General features: G+C 45.5%; 1 protein-coding gene across 1 annotated transcript; it reads right to left on the minus strand.

Moving 5' to 3' along the window:
* Positions 1-226: 226 nt before the first annotated feature.
* Positions 227-5,320, minus strand: GINM1 (glycoprotein integral membrane 1; the record flags this gene model as incomplete). The annotated part of the gene is made up of 3 exons (XM_015415548.1): positions 5,254-5,320; positions 4,247-4,343; positions 227-378 (listed from the first exon to the last, which is right to left on the minus strand). Coding segments are annotated over exons 1-3 (285 nt in total), but the record flags the coding sequence as incomplete, so codon positions are not given.
* Between the last annotated feature and the right edge of the window lie 13,879 nt (positions 5,321-19,199).

Below are 19,199 nucleotides of genomic sequence, written 5' to 3' on the forward strand. Positions count from 1 at the left end.
GAACAAAGAGGACGCTTAGGTAGTCCGAGTTGCAGACAGCCTTCACTTCTCTTCCACCTGCTTCTCATGGATGAGAGCCTCCCCTGAGAGCAGAAAAATAGGCACGCAGAATGGTTTGGAGGTACAGGGTGTGCTACAGAACTATATACCCATGCTGGAGCATAAATATGCTCATTGGGATTTACAAAACATGCCAGCAAATGAAGTCATTTAAAGAAATATTCACCTGCTTTCCATCAATTTCTGTCACTTCTTCCTGAACGACAATCAACTGCAAGTTGGAGCTGGATGCCAATGGCCATTCATGGATCATAATGCGAACACTAACAATTCCTAATCGCTTCTGATTCAGTAGGCTGTCGGCATTCCCACTCTCCACTATCAACAATAAAATTGCATGTCACAGAGCGGTCATGCAGAAAGGCATAATCTCCAAATACAAGTTACATATAAAACTGTGACTTATGCCTTGCAGGTGGGATCCTGACCCACTCTACAGAATAGTTTGGGAGCAGTATTACTCATTACCAGGTTCAAGAGACACAAGAGTGTGCAAACACAAATACCTGACATTTCCAAAACCCAAATGGAAACCCAGCAGCCTTCCCTATCCCAATGGGGGTGCAGCAATTAAGTTCAACATTGTATACTCATTTCTGCCCTTGTAGGCACTGTGGCCTTAAGTAGCCATGAACAGAACTAGGATGGAGTTCATGGTAGTAAACAAAATGGTAAGGCTGAACCACAAACAAACAAAGACAACAAGAACTGCAGAAGGCAACAGCTTGTGAACACAGCACTCTGGTGGAAATGCTTCTGGGTGGGAGAAAATGTGCTGAAATACTGGCATTTTTTAAAAAAACTGGCCATTTTAAAACATCTTCAGTTTTACAGATTCTGCTGACATTTTCAACTGGGGGCTCCCAATGGCTGTTACCAGATGGTACAGTATGGAAGGGAAGCAATAGCCAGTACTGAATGCCAAGAGCCAGTTTGGTATAGGAGCATGGACTCTAATCTGGGAGAACTGGGTTTGATTCCCCACTCCGCTACATGCAGCTGCTGATCATTGGGTCAGTCACAAGTTCTTTCAGAGCTGTTCTCTCAGAGCTCTCTCAGCCCCACCTACCTCACAGGGTGTCTGTTGTGGGGAGGGGAAGGGCAAGAGATTGTAAGCCACTCTGAGACTCCTTCAGGTAGTTAAGGGTGGGGTATAAATCCAACCTCTTCTTCTTCTACCTTATTTCTGTCTTTCTCCTCCTCCTATAAGCACGCACATTTCAGTAGCAGAACCGTTCTTGTCACTACCTTTATTCTGCGAGCAGATTCAGAATGATCATCCTGATAGTGCCATCCTAAGCACGGTTACAACTTTCTAAGTCCATTGACTTAGGTTGCAACTCTGTTTAAGATGGCACTGTGAGATTCACAGCTTTCACTTTAAAAAGAAAGCAGCGAGTCCTGAAAGCTTGCGAGCAATTCCTTGGAAGCTAAAGGAGGAGATCAACAGGGCTTCCAGTGGACAAAGGGGCAGGCTTCAGCACCCTGAACTGTTTACTGCCCCTCCTTATAACAAGACAAAACTAGGCAAGATAAAGATATGCACATACATGTTCTTAATGTGCATAAATTATGTGGGTGGCATACTATTTCTGGGCACAGAATTTGGGTTCCCTTGATATAGAATTTGATCCTCCCCCCCAGATATGAGCCAAAAGGATACACGGTCCTGCATGCAGGTCTGCAGCCATGCGGGCAGCATAACACGAATCCTCCACATTGTTCAGTGAGTGTTCGTTACAGTCATATGGATGTTGTTAGAAACCATCTGTACTCTCATTGTGCAGATGACAAAACTGGTAAGGTGGTGGTAACTAACACACTGTTAACCACATGCAGGACAATCACTAATACAGTCTCTGTTTTCCTAAATAATGGCCTGTATTCCTAGTTTGCAAAATCATTATTAAATATAACAGGGGGAGGGAACTGGTCTCAGAAGAAGCACATCTTCCAAGCCCAGATCCCAAGAATCCTTAGGCAGAAAGGCGCAATCTCCTTCTTACCAGAAGGATGGAGGTGTGGGGGGGGAGGGTACAGTGGAACGTGGACTCAAACATATGCATGGCTAAAGTGATGCTTCCCTGTCCCAGGATCCTTTCAGAAGCAAATCTTCCTGAAATTTCTAGTGTACGGATTTCCAGAGAGATTTCTAGTGTATAGGATTTCACTTGAAGCCAATGCTTCTCCCTCCTCCCTTAAACCCAACTCTGGTTAGAAGCAAGACACAGACTAACTGCTTCACTTCAGTGCAACTACCTACCCTAGCTGGCTGATGGCTGGTACCTGTGTGCCGCCAGGGATATTCCTTGCTAGCACAAGGGCAGGCACACATGTGCAACTCTCAGCCCCTTTCAGTTTTTGGGATGGGAGCAGGGAGGTCATTCTTATTTTATTTTGTTTGCTACTGTTGTTACAAGGAGAGGAAATCTCTACAGAGTCTACCTTCTCCTTCCCAGACTTTCCGCCATTTAGGCACAGTGGATGTCTGCTTGAGGACATGACACAAAAAGGGTTTATTTAGGGAGTGACACCATGCACACAATTAGAAGGTCTCAGAAACTTGTAAAAGAAACTGGAAGCAAAGCCAACAAAAGCAAAAAGCCGGGCCCTACAATTGTTTACATCTTTATGTCTCACCTTTGCTCAAGGAGGCTTACAAGCCATAATTTAAAACATACAGAATAAATTACTGTATTTTTTGGACCATAAGACTCACTTTTTCTTCCAAAAAAAGTGGGAGGAAAAGTGAGTGCGTCTTATGGACCGAAGGTTTAGAATATTTTTTTCCCTGTTTTTCTCCTTTAAAAACTAGGTGCGTCTTAAGGTCAGGTGCGTCTTATGGTCCGAAAAATACGGTAAATCCTAAAATAAAATCCCCAGTAATGCTCCTTCCCCCACATTACATCAATACAGTGATGTCTTCTGATAGAATTGATTGCATCTGAAGGAAATGCACTTAGAGCCATCCCCAAACATCTCACTGAGTTCAAGAGAACTTCCTCAGAATATATGGTTAAGATTGCAGCCTTTACAATCTACACTCATGTTAAAGTATATTTGCATCAAGCCATGTTGAGCAACTGCTGGTGTCCCGAAAGAAAACTGTGCTTATTAATGTATAATGTTTTAGGCTTTCAAAAGCCAATTTTAAAAACACATTAGCATGTCCTTAGCACAAAAGCTGATCATAAAGGATAGATGATCTCAGAAGCTAACCTTGAGACTGGCCATAACCAGTACATCAAGAGACAGCTTTGTGCAAGAAATAAAAAAAGTTCAACGGCAAGTAATAGCTCTGGCCTTATTAATTATGTAAGACACTGTGTGTATCCCCAAACACAACATTTCTGTACAACAGAAAACAGTATAGTGTCTCCCGTATCATATATGCAATATTAATTTTTACCATTAGTAGACAACACTACTCTTTAAGGACATTCAATCCCAATACAGATAGAATTTAAACTAAGAAAATTTCAGAAAAGTAATGTTTTTCAAAGATTATCCAAAAGGCTCTTGCAATTTTATATATGTTCTTTCTCCTACACCCTTTTCCTTTGGACATGTGCCAGGTTAAGAGAGGAGGCGGCCAAGCCTTATCAGGGTGGAGTCACATCCTTGAATTTAGACTGCCTGGTCTGTTGCCTTCCACAAACAAACGAAGCGGCTCTCATGAAGTCAGAATTTGATCTGAGTTTGTATGTGTCTCTCCCCTCCCCACTGTGAGCAAGGACATCTGATTTTGTCTTTCTTCGATTTTAAATGTACCCAACTTGTAAAACGGACAGGAAGCTTTGTGGAACCTTACAGACTAATGAACTTATTGTGGCATAAGCTTTTGTGAGACAAAGCCCACTACATGAGAAATATCTAACACAGTGGGCTTTCCCACGAAAGTTTATGCCACAATAAATTCCTTAGTTTTTAAGGTACCATGAGGCTCCTTAAGTACAATCCTATGCAGTTACTCCAGTCTAAACCTATTGAAAACAATGGGTTTAGACTGAAGTAATTCTGCCCAAGATTGCATTATTTGTTATTTTGACTGCAGCACACTGACGTGGATTGCCCTCTGGCATTAGATGTGCAAGGAGTATAATGCCACTTATTCATTACAGCATTTTCATTATCGGTGGATCACATGGAAGCACACAGCTCAGATAAAGAATTAAGCGATACTCACATATCAAAGTCTGGCACTTTATCCTGGTAACCCCACTCTTCAGTGGAAAGTCATTTACATACACTTGGCCATTAACATAGGTGATATTAAGGACAACCTAAAGAATATAACAGGATGCATAAATACATTAAATACACACATTTGCCAACACAAGGCAGGGAGGGTTGGCTAATCTACGTAAGTCATAACGACAACCATCAGGCATAAATGAAAGAAACTAAACTTTTAACCAATTTTTCAAAATCTATATACCCATAACAATAACCAGAAAAATAAATTCATTTAAAAGGTTGAAATTCATGCCACACTGAATTCAGCATCGAAACTCTCAGAAGTGTTAGTGGTTGTACCCATGAAACTTCAAGAGTCTTCCATGAAAATAATATAAGCTATAAAACCTGTATGAGAGGCAGGGAGGTCAAGTGGACAAAGCTCTAAAGGAGTTACACCTCAGTTCAGATTCCAGCCCTGGCATGAACACTGCAGGCAGCCCACTATTTCTCAGCCTCAGTTATGGTCTTTAAGGTAGGAACAGTCAGCTTCCAGGGATCTAAAGATAAATACCCTTGTAACTGCTGATAATTTTTTTAAAATAAACCCTATTAGCTTTGGGGGTGGGGGACAGGTTATTTGCTGAAAGGAATTGTCCCCTGGACTATTCATGCAGTCTTGCAAAGTGTTTGGTAAATTTACAGTGGTCTTAAAATCATACATATGTACCATTTCTACTGATGGATCACAATTAATAAAGGGGGGAAAAGACTTTTCACTCAGTTTTTATCCCACCCTTCTTACAAAGAGCTCAGGGTGGCAGTGGCGGGGTGTTCTTCTCTCCTCTCAACTTCATCTTCATAACAATCCTGCGAGGTAGATGAGGCTGGGAAAGTATCCCTGGGCAGAGATCATCCAATGAGCTTCAAGACTGAGTGGGAATTTGCAGTTGGGTCTCTCTATTCCTAGTCCAATGCTCTGACCACCTTATGGCAAGTATAGCAAGATTGACATACCTGTCCTTCCTGAAGGTCCCCGTTGCTCTGCAACATACTAATGTTAATCTTGATTCTTTCCTGAAAGATGGAAAAGAGAGGAAAGAACTGTGAAGGAAAGAAAAAAGTGCCTCAGAACGGAAGTCACTTGGCACATAAACCACATTCTTGCTTTAAGCTCGAAAGCAATGAGAGCAGAACAAAAATCACAAGCCAATCTCTAACAAAGGAGTACAATCCAAAGTATAAACACTTTATCATAACAATGATTACAAATCTGTATGATACAAGCAGGGGTCATTTCGTAGAAAAAGAGCTAGGGGAGCTCATTAGCATATACCACACCCCATGACATCACCGGAAGTGTGTCATAAGGCCACACCCCCTGAAATCACCAAAAGTGTGTCATAAGGCCACACACCCCGCCCCCAACGGTCCCGGCCGTCACCGCCGGCCTTGCAGCTCCACTGCCGAGCCCCATGAGGGGCCCGGCGGTGGACCTGCAAGGCCGGCGGGAGTGCAAGGAAGCCCTGTGAAGGCCCTCCATGGCCCCAGGCAGGCAGGGGTGGGGAGAGGCAGGGAGGAAGCAACTTACCCTCCCTCTTCTCCTGCCTCCTCCTGGCTGAATGAGGGCCGGAAGCGGGGCAGCCGGAAGCAGGGGGCGGGGCTTCGTCATGTGCCCCGTCCCCAGTACCTCACCCCCCCCCGAAATGACCTCTGGATACAAGTATTTGTCTGTATTTATAATTTGTCTGTATTTATAATATGACGGGAAGCAGCATATATATTACAAAACATATATTTTTTAAAGTCTATATTAAGGAACATTATCTACAGAATGACCGGAGGGAAGTTTTTCCTGGTAGTGCTTAATAACCCTTCAACTGAAAACTCCTGTGCCTTCTCATCATAATTGCAATAGATCCCACAGTGTTTGCTTTGTGACGAAATTGACTGGCTCAAATTAATGGGCCAATAGGGAATGGGGGCAGATGTGGAGCGTTTGAAAGCTCAGGGACATTGCGAAAGGAGGGAAAATCTGCCTTGTGTAACAATTTGGAAAAGACACCAGAACTGTGCAGCAGTGATCATGTATGAGGAATTCATCAGAAGCAAATGACACAATTTCTGGTATCTTTCAAGGATCTTTGGAGCCCTTGTAGCTTACATTTTTTGAGAAGATAAATTTCTTCTTAAATAGAGATGTAAAATTTCCGGAAATTTTGAAGCTCGGAGACTGCAGCCCCCTGTTGCTTCTTGCCATGCCTAAAAGAGATTTTTTTCTGTGATGCTTAGACAAACTACTCCAACCATGTATCAGGCCTATGAGCCAAATCATAAGAAGAGCCCTGCTGGATCAGACTAGTGGTCCATCTAATCCCACATCCAGTCTCACACAATGGCCAACCAGTCACTCTGGAGGGCCAACAACGAGGCATAGAGGCCAAGGCCTTCCCTTGATGTTGCCTCCTGGCACTAGGATTCAGAGGCTGACTGCCTCTGAACATGGAGGTTTCCTTTAGTCACCAAAGCTAGTAGCCTCCGTGAATCAAACTCAAGCACCTCTGCAGGAAAACAAACTGCCTTAAAGCCTTTATGTGATCCCTGGCAAGCCAAGGCATTAACGATTCATCACAGCTGTTTGTTCCTTTTGCCCCCAATGCTTATGCCAACAACATTTGTTACATTGGTAGAGACCGTTCAGGAATAAAGGCTTCCTTTACAGCTCTCATACCAGTTCTGTACTTCTCCCCTTCTTCTAAGGATTGCAGTCTGCACAGTCAGGGGAAATATTTCAGCATTTTCCTCTACTGTATTTCTTGAAAGCAGTGATCTTTTCTGCAATGAAGATGGGACCAGGTGCAGCAGATAAATGGGAGCAAATAAGTCAGGAATTCTCCAGACTCTTATCCCTTCCTTCCCTAACTTATAAGAAAACCTGCTTTTGGCTCTGAGAAGGGAAATTGTTGCAACATCTTGTACAAACAACTTGTAAAACTAAATCCTCAAAAACCAGTACAAAAAACAAAAAAATGGAAGAGGCTAATAAATGCACCTTTGTGGAAACTATACACAGTAAATTTCTCCAAATACACAGCGTTCAAAACCGAGGGTCAAATGTAAAAGCATACTTTTCGGCTGTTCGTGACACAGGCTCTGTTTGAGAACTCCCCAAGGCATTAGCTGGGAAACTGAAAGCAGTCCTAAGTGCTTTTAAGTTATGGTGCTCCAAAACCATCACTGCACTTTGACATTTCAAATAAACACAGATATAACATAAAACACTTCAGGGTAACTTCCACAAATCACATAATGCATCAACAAGCTCCCTATCTGCCCTTCTCTGTTTCCCATTTGAAAGCTCTTTTGCTGTTGTTTATTACCTTATCAGTAAAGATCTGAATGCAGAAATAGATAAGTGAGTGACAGTCTCTTAACACAGTGGAGATGTGTTATATCAAACATTCAATCTCAACTGATCAAAGTCATCATTTTATAAATAAATGACAGAAGTGACTATACTTACAGGAAACCACTAGGCTGTTTTGAAAATATATGTATACTATCTCCATTCAGTCTCTTGCAACAACACATTCTTCTTCACTCAGCAATCACATACCCAAACTGCACAAGGCCTGACACTACTCCTTATGCAACTCTGCACATATACTAATACACAAATCGTCCCTTCATTTTATTTTTTTAAAATAAAAAGCACAACTCCACATCGAGTCTACATTCCTTGGCCTTTCATACAGATACACCATAATGGCACAATGATGCCTCCTATACAGTTCCCCCCTCCACATATTTGCCACAAACACACACTTGGCACTTCACAGAAGACACAACGCAACCGCTGTTCCCACATATACAGCCGTTACAAGCAATCAGGCTAAATCAGTAGGCAGTCTTAGGTGCCCTCTTCACTGGACAAGCCTTCAGTTCCCTCCGCTGGCTCGTTCTCAAGGTATATCTGGCTCCGCTCGGGAATGATCTTTTTCTGCGCCGCCGCCGCCGCCGCCGCCCCCCGCGCGAATGACAGAGGACCTTTCCTTTCCAACGGACAAGCAGGGGGGCAGAAGCACCAGAAGAAGCAAGCCAGGGAGCGGCCAGAGGGCTTCGCGTGGCCCCAGCGCCGCCTCCATCTTGGGAGCCAGGAATTAAAACAAAGTGAAACATCAACAAAGCAAGAGGCGGCGATAGGCGGAGCAGAAGCGGGGAGGAGTCCCGGCGGCGGGGGCGGAGGGAAAAACAACCGGGAAAGACGCAGAAGAAGCAGAAAGGAGATGCCGACGGCGAAGCTCGTGGGAAAGTGAGGCAAAGAAGGGTCGTTGCTCGCTCAGAACGAAGAGAAGCCTTTTTCACGAAGAAATCACGACCTCAACAGATCAGGCCTTTCCTCGACCAACAGAAATTAAAATAAAGCGATGCGTTGTGATCTCGTGCACGTTTACTAGGTAGAATCGCTCATTCTCCCTACAAAAAGTGTGCATAAGAAAGCTGTGGCGGGGCCCAATCCTATTCATGGGGCTGGTGTCAGCATCCCCTGGGGGGCAGCAGTTGCCCAGGCTTCTCCCCTGTCACCTGTCAGCCTCTCCCCCTCCATCCCTCTCTTCATTTACTTATTAAAATACTTTATCGCACCTTTCCCATTGGCTCAAGGCATTTTGCAGTTTGCTTGAAGTGCTGCCATTAGAGGAAAGCCTGAGCTGGGCATAGCGGGGGCAGTCCTGGTGGCCCTGGCAGCAGCACTACCAGCTGAATACACCCACTGATGCTGCCAGGAAAAGGATGTGTAGTGGTGCAGGCAGCTAAGCATGGGTGGTGGTGGGAGGCTGTGAGCAGAAGGATGCACAGGCAGGTGGGGTATCTAGAGGAAGGCATGAGGTGATTGGCAGACAGGGGCCCTCCGAAACCAGCCCTGCCTTTTCATATTCCTGGCTGACACAGCAGGATGCACGAATCTAAAATAAACAGATGTTCAGTCAGAAATAAAAAGCACTTCAGTGGACAGGTCAAAAAAAGGATTCGTCTATATGCAGCACAACCCTGCCATCGAGTTAGTCTATGTGCAGCACAATCCTGCCATCGATTGGGAGGCAGATCAATATGTAGCTTAGTCCTACAGGGTTAGATCTGACTGGGGACAAAGGAAAGCCTAGCTCTCTATAGCACTCAGCTGCAAGAAGAAATTGGTCACCAATATCCTAGGTCTCTCAACTGGAAAGAGAAGGAAATTAATTTTTTGGGGGGGAGGGGGTTTACTGCCCAGAAGAAAAGGTTCTTACTCACTTTATGATCTAGAAGTCTGTTCAGTTAAAGCCCATTTTGAAAATCTGTAGAGTTAATGAATCTTTGATGTGACTGATGCTAATGATGCCTCTTAAACCATTTTGTTCTGTCAGTTTCAGGCCTGCTGGGAACCCTTTCTATCTGTTTCGTGAGGGATGTGTTCTGACATAAAGTTCCAAGCTGTATGACTGCTTAGCGAGCACCTCTGTGACTTCTCCAGCTTCTCCCATTTTCTATAACAGACTAGGCTGTACTTTGCCTACCATCTGGGTCCTCTGTTAAACACACCTGTTTCTCCTGGAACAATTTCTAGTAAATGGCAGAAGGACTGAACTACTGGCTACCCACTCTTTATGAGATTCTTTTACTCAGGCAGACAGACACATGAGTAATAGGTGCATGAGCAACAGAAGGTGCAGTTTGTCTCTATAAAATACATGAATGAGGAAGTGCTCCAATGCTGGTCAATGGCCATGTCCACTTTAAAGTAGAAAGCCATATTAATAATGCACATGCTGTCCATAACTAAAGCACTACACATTTATTTTCCTCCCAGAACATCTGTGGCCAAGTACAAAGCATCTTGTAGTGAGCAATCCTGAGCCACAGTAATTTTTTAACACCCAGCTGTCACATAGGGACACATTCTGCTTTAAGGTAGAAATGTGTTCCTGCCCCGTTAAGTTCTGCGCTTCTACCAGTGTTCCCTCTAAGCTGAGTTAGTGTGAGCTAGCTCACTGTTTCTTAGCCTCCGGCTCAGAGATTTCTGTCTTCGCTCAGGAAGGATGGCTCAAGAGCAAACTAATTTATGCAGAAGCCAAATTGCTGGCTCACAACTTTAATGCCAGTAGCTCACCAAGTAGAATTTTTGCTCACAAGACTCCACAGCTTAGAGGGAGCAGTGGCTTCTACTCAGTTGTATTTCTAAACATATGTGCAGGTGGTTACTTACCTTCATATGCCTGCATTATTCGCCCTTTCCCCTTTTCTTAGCATCAGTATGTTTCTCATCACATCCCAATTAGGATATTATCATCCACATTATTGTCAATAAACGAGGCTTATTTCCAAGTAAATATTCTTAAAATAATAGTTTTGAGTCCAGATTCTAAATTCATTTTCCTTATGCTTAAGTATTTGGCTATGCAGCCCAAATCATCTACAAGTTACTTCAGAAATCCCACTGAGCTTAATGAAGCTTACTCCCTACTAAGTGTAACTGCCTTTAACAAGGACTGTGTTACCCAAACTGGACCCAAAGAAGTGGAAATTAGCTTTAAAAGGGTTCCAGAATGGAATAACGCAGGACCTTGGTCTGTGTATACCAGGGTGGATCTCTTTAAGGGTAACCTCACAATAAAATTATTAAGGCAGTGATAGTGATTTTAAACACAGCTTTATTTATTTATTTGAGTTATACCCCACCCTCCCTACAGAAGCAGGGTGGCTTACGTAAAAATTAAAACAAATAAAACAGAACATTTATAAAACCATTAATAAAGTACTAGTGAACAATATTGCATAAGCAACATTAATAAAGTACTAGTGAACAATATTGTATAAGTGATGGCAAAACACAGTATTGAATCAGTCACAGTGGGAGTACAATCAGCAGTGGTTTTGGGACTATTGTCTCGGTCCCATGCTGGTTTCAGTTTATGCTGGCGAGGCACAGGCTTTCAATTATGGTTCCAGGGCATAGAGTCTTAAGCCTATATTCAACTATTAGGTGTGGCTCCTCAGTTGAATGCCTAGTGGAAGAGCTCAGTCTTGCAGGCCCTGCACAATTGTAAAAGGTCCCGCAGGGCCCTAATATCTTCCGGGAGCTCATGTAAAGAGCCTACACTAAGCACCTGAGAATGAATTCCCCAAGTAGTCATGCATGCACGCACACACATGAACCAGCAAGAGTGTGCACTTGATAAAAAGGAAAAGGGAGTAAATTGGGAAGTTTTAGAGAAGGTACTCTTGAGAGTCCCTTGGACTGCAAGAAGATCAAATCAGTCAATCCTAAAAGAAATCAACCCTGACTGTTCCCTGGAAGGCCAGATAATGAAACTGAAGCTCAAATACTTTGGCCACCAAATGAGAAGGGAGCACTCACTGGAGAAGACCCTTATGCTGGGAAAGATTGAAGGTCAAAGAAGACGGGGACGGCAAAGGATGAGATGGTTAGACAGTGTCATCGATGCAACGAACATGATGTTGAGCAAACTTCAGAGGACGGCGGAAGACCGGAAGGCCTGGCGTGATCTGGTCCATGGGGTCGCGAAGAGTCGGACTCGACTGTGCGACTGAACAACAACAACAACAAAAGAGAAGGAACCTATGACCTGAAATCCTGGGCTTGAGGTCTGGAGAGGTCCGGGGAGGGGGGGGAGCCTGCAACACAGTTGCAGGGATGTTCAGGTAGTGGGCAAACCTGGCACACTTCCACTGAGTTGGGATGGTCTTTTTATGGGGAAGGGCCCCCTAGCTAGACATGGGAACCCACTTTCCCAGGAACCTGGTTGGTTCAAAATGTAAATTTTGAATCTCACCGGCTGGTTTAAAGTAAGTAAACTGCTGCCAAACTTTGGCAGGGAAAATACATTAATTAGGCTATTGTGAGCCAAATCTGCATGGTCACAAAGAGTCTGGGTGAGGCAACATGATTAACATACTTTAATTAGCAGCAGAAAAGAGCAAGAGTCCAGTAGCCACCTTAAAGACTAACAAAATTTGTGCCAGGATATGAACTTTCATGAGTCACTGCTCACTTCTTCAGATACTTCTTTCTAACTTCTTTTTAATCTCCCTTTGAAATTCCTTTGTAAGAGAACTGCTACTTTTAGGTTAGCAACTGCAGTTCTCTTACAATTGAATTTCAAATGGAGATTATAAAGAGAGATCGCTGAATTACAACTGATAGTGAAGCTCAAGACAATGCATCCTCTTGCTTTCGAACTGCTAGGTTGGCAGGAGATTGCACATAATCAGTTTGTGATACCAGCACACCCTTCCTCTCTATCCTGTCCATGGGAATTTCTAATGTCATGGCAGAACCCAGGTGCCTTTACGAGACTCTCCAGGTTTCAGGTCCCCTTGACACTTAGGCTGTAAAAGAGGGTGCCTACTAAAACAACCAAATCCAAAATAAGATGGGGACCCCACTAACCAAGAGGGTCTTAGCTGAAGGAGGAGGCAGGGTACTTACAATTCCCCTCCCCCATGAGGGAGAAATGGCACAGCCAATCGACCTTGTCTTAATAAAGACTGACCATACTTCTCAAATCGGTTGCTCAATTAGGTGGCAAAGGCAGCTGTGTGGGAGTGTCAACTCCGGAAGATGAATGTATAACAAAACCCTGTTATGCTAGTGAAGAGAGCAAACAAAAACAAAATAATCAAAAATAAACCAAACAGGAGCCAAAAATGGAAAAACTGTAGAAAAAATTGGAAAGCAAAATCAAGCCGGTGCTCTGGACCTCAGGGAAGCGCATACATTCCTCCTCTCCTAAAACATAAGAGGGGAAATTGTGAATACATATTATACTTAATAAAAGAAACAAAATGCAAATCTATATATCTAATTCCCAACATGGCCCCCTGCGTGCGGATACTTATTTCTGCAGATTGGGGGCACATGGAGGGAAAAAAGATTATCCTGCACACTTGGGGCACTCCCAGACATGCAGAAAAATCTAAAAACTTTAAAAAAGGATATGGGGGGGGGTACTTAAATCCCCCCCAAAAGTTCAACAGCTTTTTCTGCTCATGCGCAGAGAATGGACTTACCGAAGACAAGGAGCCTTGTCTCCCCCTCCTTGGAAAACAACTGTTTTGAGCATGTGACTGCCCTTAGCAATGGCTTTCCGAGCAAGGAAGCCTTCGCAGGCTTTTCCGCTTTTGGGAACCCGGGAGCGAAGAGGAACCGAAAGCGGCAGGTGGCTTTATGGCTGAGCCTGCACTGGCTCAGCCTCCCAGGCACTACCACCGCTGCTGGGCTCAAAGTTAGGGAGAAAGAAGGGGGATTGGCTTGTGGGGAGAGAGAGCTAGAGAGAAAGACAAAGAAAGAGGGATCGACTTGGTGGAGGGTTGTAAAGAAAAAGAAGGAGAGATTGGCTTGGGGAAAGGCGGAGAGGGGGGAGAGGGAAGGAAGCAAAGGTGGGGGAATGCCTTCTCCCTGCAAGTTGCTTGCGGGTCCTCCCTTGCAAATCAACTAATACCATTATCAAATAAATGATTAAAAGTCTTTAAAAGCACAGAAGGATCCAATGATCCTAACTATATACACACACAATCAAAAGCACATGAGGATCCAATGATCCTAACTATATACACAAGCAATTTGTTTCTAATGCTCTGAATGTATGTCTCCAAGCAATAAATTCATAACAGTACTGACCAATATGTGGTGCTCAAGTGACTGTATGGCTTAAGCATGCACATAGGCATGGAAACCCAGACAACACAGTTCATAATTCACCAGAGGTAGAGCTTGGCAGTTTGTGGATGTGGGCACATTGCTCAGGAAGTACAGGATGCCATTTCGTGGGCTGAAGCATACCATCTTGAAATTAAGTAGCAGATTGTAGGTTGGGGTGTGCCTGGATGTGAGCCACTGTCTGATGAGCTGGATTGATGACCTCACTGGAACTCTGCAGCATGATGTGACTCAGAAGTCTCCATTGCCCTCTGCCTTTGCATTCTGGTTTCAGTGGTGGTCCAAAAAGAAGCAACAATAGAGAAAGGGGGAAGAAGGGAAAGAGAGCCAACCAACAAAACAAATCTAGTGGAGAGAGTGGGTTGCTGGTCATGCACATATTTTTAACTGTTTGGGGCATGACCAGGTCTCATGCATGAGGGATCAAATGGGGGAAAAAATAGGAAACTTCAGCCTTTCTTAGTGCATATGGAGACTTAGGCTGCCTGATTCTATTAGGATTTGTGATGTAATAACAAAAATTTATTTATTTATTAGATTTCTACCCCGCCCTTCCCGCCAAAGCAGGCTCAGGGCGGCTTACACAAACACTAGACAGCTAAAACAGAACTAAGTAAAAACATAACAATATAAATCTAAAACATTACAAAGTGCTAGTGCTAAAAACGGGGCTGCAGTGGCTCAAGTGGTTAAGACGCTGAACTGCAGACCGGAAGGTCGGTAGTTCAGCAGTTTGAGACCTGAGTGCTGTATGATGGAGTGAGCTCCCATCTCTGGCCTCAGCTCCTGCCAACCTAGCAGTTCGAAAGCAAGAAATTGCAAGTTGATAAATAGGTACCGCTTCAGTGGGAAAGTAACAGCGTTCCGTGAACCTCAGCATCTAGTCATGCCGGCCACATGACCACGGAAACATCTTTGGACAGCGCTGGCTCTTCGGCTTGGAAACGGAGATGAGTACCACATCCCTAGAGTCCAAGTCGACTGGCTTTCGAGCAAGGGAAACCTTTACCTAGTGCTAAAAACTATGGCAGGTCCTTAAAGAGATGGGAGTACCAGACCACCTCACATGTCTCTTGAGAAACCTGTATAAGGGCCAAGAAGCAACAGTTAGAACCGGATATGGAACTGATTGGTTCAGCATAGGAAAAGGAGTACGACAAGGATGTATATTGTCACCTTGCTTATTTAATATATATGCAGAGTACATCATGCGAAATGCTGACCTGGATGAATCACAAGCGGGAATTAAGATTGCTGGGGAAAAGATCAACAACCTCAGATATGCAGACGATACCACTCTAATGGCAGAAAGTGAAGAGGACCTAAAGAGCCTCTTGCTCAGGGTAAAAGAGGAGAGCGCAAAAGTAGGCTTGAAGCTCAACATCAAAAAAACTAAGATCATGGCATCTGGCCCCATCACTCCTTGGCAAATAGAAGGGGAAGTCGTGGAAGTAGTGACAGACTTCACGTTCCTGGGATCCCAGATCACCGCAGACTGTGACTGCAGCCATGAAATTAAAAGACGCCTGCTCCTTGGAAGGAAAGCGATGGCAAACCTAAACAGCATGATAAAAAGTAGAGACATCACCCTGCCCACAAAAGTCCGCATGGTCAAAGCAATGGTATTCCCAGTAGTCATGTATGGCTGCGAGAGTTGGACTATAAGGAAGGCCGAGCGCCGAAGAATAGATTCTTTTGAACTATGGTGCTGGAGAAGACTCTTGAGAGTCCCTTGGACTGCAAGAAGATCAAATCAGTCAATCCTAAAATAAATCAACCCTGACTGTTCCCTGGAAGGCCAGATAATGAAACTGAAGCTCAAATACTTTGGCCACCAAATGAGAAGGGAGCACTCACTGGAGAAGACCCTGATGCTGGGAAAGATTGAAGGTCAAAGAAGACGGGGACGGCAAAGGATGAGATGGTTAGACAGTGTCATTGATGCAACGAACATGAAATTGAGCCAACTTCAGAGGACGGTGGAAGACAGGAGGGCCTGGCGAGAGCTGGTCTATGGGGTCGCGAAGAGTCGGACTCGACTGTGCGACTGAACAACAACAAAGTGCTAAAAACAGTTCATATACAGCGGCAGGCATGAACAGCATTAGGGAAGCAAGCAATCAGTTCTCATCGTGGTCTGAGTCATATTGACTGTTGGATGTTGATATAGATGTTAATATTGGGGCCAGGGCCCTGGTTGTGTGATGTGGCTCCCTAGTCGAAGGCATGGTGGAAGGGCTCCATCTTGCAGGCCTTGTAAAAGGTCCTGCAGGAACCCGATGTCTTCTGGGAGCTCATTCCACAAGTGTGGAGCTGCCACTGAAAAGGCCTTGGCCCTCGTCACAGCCAGTCTGGCTTCTCAAGGGCCTGGCAGGGCCAAACGGTCTTGGGACCCTGGCCATATAGGGCTTTAAAGGTAAGAACTAGCACCTTGAACTGGGTTCAGTATGCTATAGACAGCCAGTGCAGTGCTTTTAGTGCAGGTTGGATGTGCTCCCGCATAGGGAGGCCCAACAACAACTTGGCCACTGCATTCTGCACCAGCCGCAGCCTCCGGATCTGGGATAAGGGCAGCCCCATATAGAGAGCATTACAGTAATCTAGTCTCAAGGTGACCATTGCATGGATGACTGTTGCCAGATCATTGCGTTCGAGGAAGGGAACCAGCTGCCTAACCAGCCGAAGATGATAAAAGGCTGACTTTGCAGTGGTTGCTACCTGTGTCTCCATTAAGGAGACATCTAGGAGCACTCCCGAGCTCCTAACCTCTGGCGCTGGAACCAACGGCGCCCCATCAAAGGTCGGGAGTAGAATCCCTATCCTCGGGCCACTCCGACTCAGGCACAGAACCTCTGAGAGCCAGTTTGCTGTAGTGGTTAAGTGTGCAGACTCTAATCTGGGAGAACTGGGTTTGATTCCCCACTCCTCCACTTGCACCTGCTGATGTGACCGTGGGTCAGTCACAAGCTCTGGCACAGCTGTCCTTGAAAAAGAGCAGTTTGTGTCAGAGTTCTCTCAGCCCCACCCACCTCACAGGGTGTCTGTTGTGGGGAGGGAAAAGCAAAAGGAGTTTGTAAGCCGCTCTGAGACTCCAAGTGAAGGGCGGGGTATAAATCCAATCTTCTCTTCTTCTTCTTCTCTCTTTGTCGGATTCAATTTCAGTCGACTCAGTCTAAGCCAACCAGCCACAGCTTTCAACGCCAGGTCTATATCTTCCAGTCTGAATTCAGGTTGATTGCCCAACAGCAGACAGAGCTGGGTGTCATCCGCATATTGGTGACAGCCCAGCCCATGTCTCCAGGCAATCTGGGCAAGGGGGTGCATATTTATTATTTATTTATTTATTGCATTTTTTGCCCCGCCCTCCCTGCGAACGGGCTCAGGGCGGCTTACATGGGGGCACAAGCCCATACATAAAAACAATATAAAACATTAAAAGCTATTAAGTCACAACAAAGACAAATAAAGTGTTCCATACAACAAGATGGTCTCTGAAAATGGTATCGATCATTTCATTAGGGTGAAATTGTCCTGTCGATGGTCCAAGCCAGGCCAGCAGCATCAGTGCCATGCAGAATTATGGCAGTTCTTCCGGGGACCACTCCCAACCCCATTGTTCCAATGATGGTAATAATAGAGGTGGCAGAGGTGGCGGCCCCTATATAAAAGCCTGGCGGAAAAGCTCCGTCTTGCAGGCCCTGTGGAACTGCCTAAGGTCCCGCAGGGCCCTGATCTCCTCCGGGAGCTTGTTCCACCAGGAGGGGGCTGCCACTGAGAAAGATCTGGCCCTGGTCGCAGCAAGCTTTGTCTCCTGGGGGCCTGGCATCACCAGGCGGTGTTGTGTCCCCGACCAAAGTGCTCTTGGGGGTAAATAACATCGAGAAAAGAACTGCGCCTTGGGGCACTCCACAGACTAGCGGGTGCCTTCGGGACAGCTCCTTCCCAATAGCCACCCTTTTTCCCTGACCCTGAAGGAACAAGAAGAGCCACTGTAAGGCAGACCCTTGAATCCTGGTGTCGGTGAGGCAGCGGGTCAGTAGCTGGTGATCGACCTTGTTGAACGCTGCCAACAGATCTAACAACAGCAACACCACCGAATCGCCCCGATCCAGATGCCTCCGAAGATCGTCTGTGAGGGCGACCAGTGCAGTCTCTATCCCGTGGCCTGGTCGGAAGCCGGACTGGAAGGGGTCTAATGCAGAGGTGTCATCCAAAAAACCCTGCAACTGAATTGCCACCGCTCTCTCAATTAATTTGCCCAGAAGGGTAAGTTGGAAACCAGCCGGTAATTAGCCAATTTGGCCGGATCCAGAAAAGCTTTCTTTTTTAAACTGAGAAGTTGTAGTCACATCCTGGCAAGCTGTGTGAGGTCAAATCCAGTGGCAGAAAGGTAGAAGTGATACAGAAAAGTTAGCCAAGTAACTCAGTATGCCAGTTAAGGGGACCCAATTGTTCAGCTATTGCCTTGGCTTCTGTGATTGACCACTTGATATTTCCCCTAATTTCCTATTTGTCTATTTGCTTCTCTATTGCTTTGGTTCTAACAGGGGCTATAGGATTCTCATTACTCCATTCAGGGTTACAGAGGGTTTTAGGGACGGCATGTTCAGGGGGATTGTGTTGGGAGCAGTGTTCCCTCTAAGCTGAGTTAGTGTGAGCTAGCTCACACTAACTCAGCTTAGAGGGAACATTGGTTGGGAGGGATTTTCTGGGAGCTCTAGGAGAATCTCAGGGTGCACAGATACAATGAGGGTCCAGTGCAGCCCGAGCTGCTGGTGATCTAGATCCGACTTTTACCCAGTCCCTACAAAGTAGTGCTGTTGGGAAAGGCCGCCATTCTGGGGGTGGAGATGGAATCTGAACCGAGCTCTTCCCCCCACTTTTCAACCCCGTCCCCCAACCAGTTTGATCAAAGCAGATCCGAAGGTTTCCCAGTTAGGCTCAGGGCTCTGGAGTTGTGGGAGATCCGGGTTTTGATTCAGATTCCAAATTTTAGTGGCGCTCAGCCAAAGAGTACCGAGCCCAACGTTAAAAACGTCTACCCAGCCGAAGACCGACCGAGACGCTGGAAAGGAAGCGGAAGTGGAGGAGGAGCCGCCGTCGCCCCGGAATAGCCGAGCTCGGAGCGATAGTTCCTTCCGGAGCGAGGCTGGAGGGAGGCGGGAACTGGAGGGAGAAAGCCGCGATGGATAGCCGAGCTCGGAGCGACAGTTCCTTCCGGAGCGCGGCTGGAGGGAGGCGGGAA

Source organism: Gekko japonicus, unplaced genomic scaffold (genome assembly GCF_001447785.1).
Source record: "Gekko japonicus isolate JY-2015 unplaced genomic scaffold, Gekko_japonicus_V1.1 scaffold1870, whole genome shotgun sequence".
Taxonomy (NCBI): Eukaryota; Metazoa; Chordata; class Lepidosauria; order Squamata; family Gekkonidae; genus Gekko; species Gekko japonicus.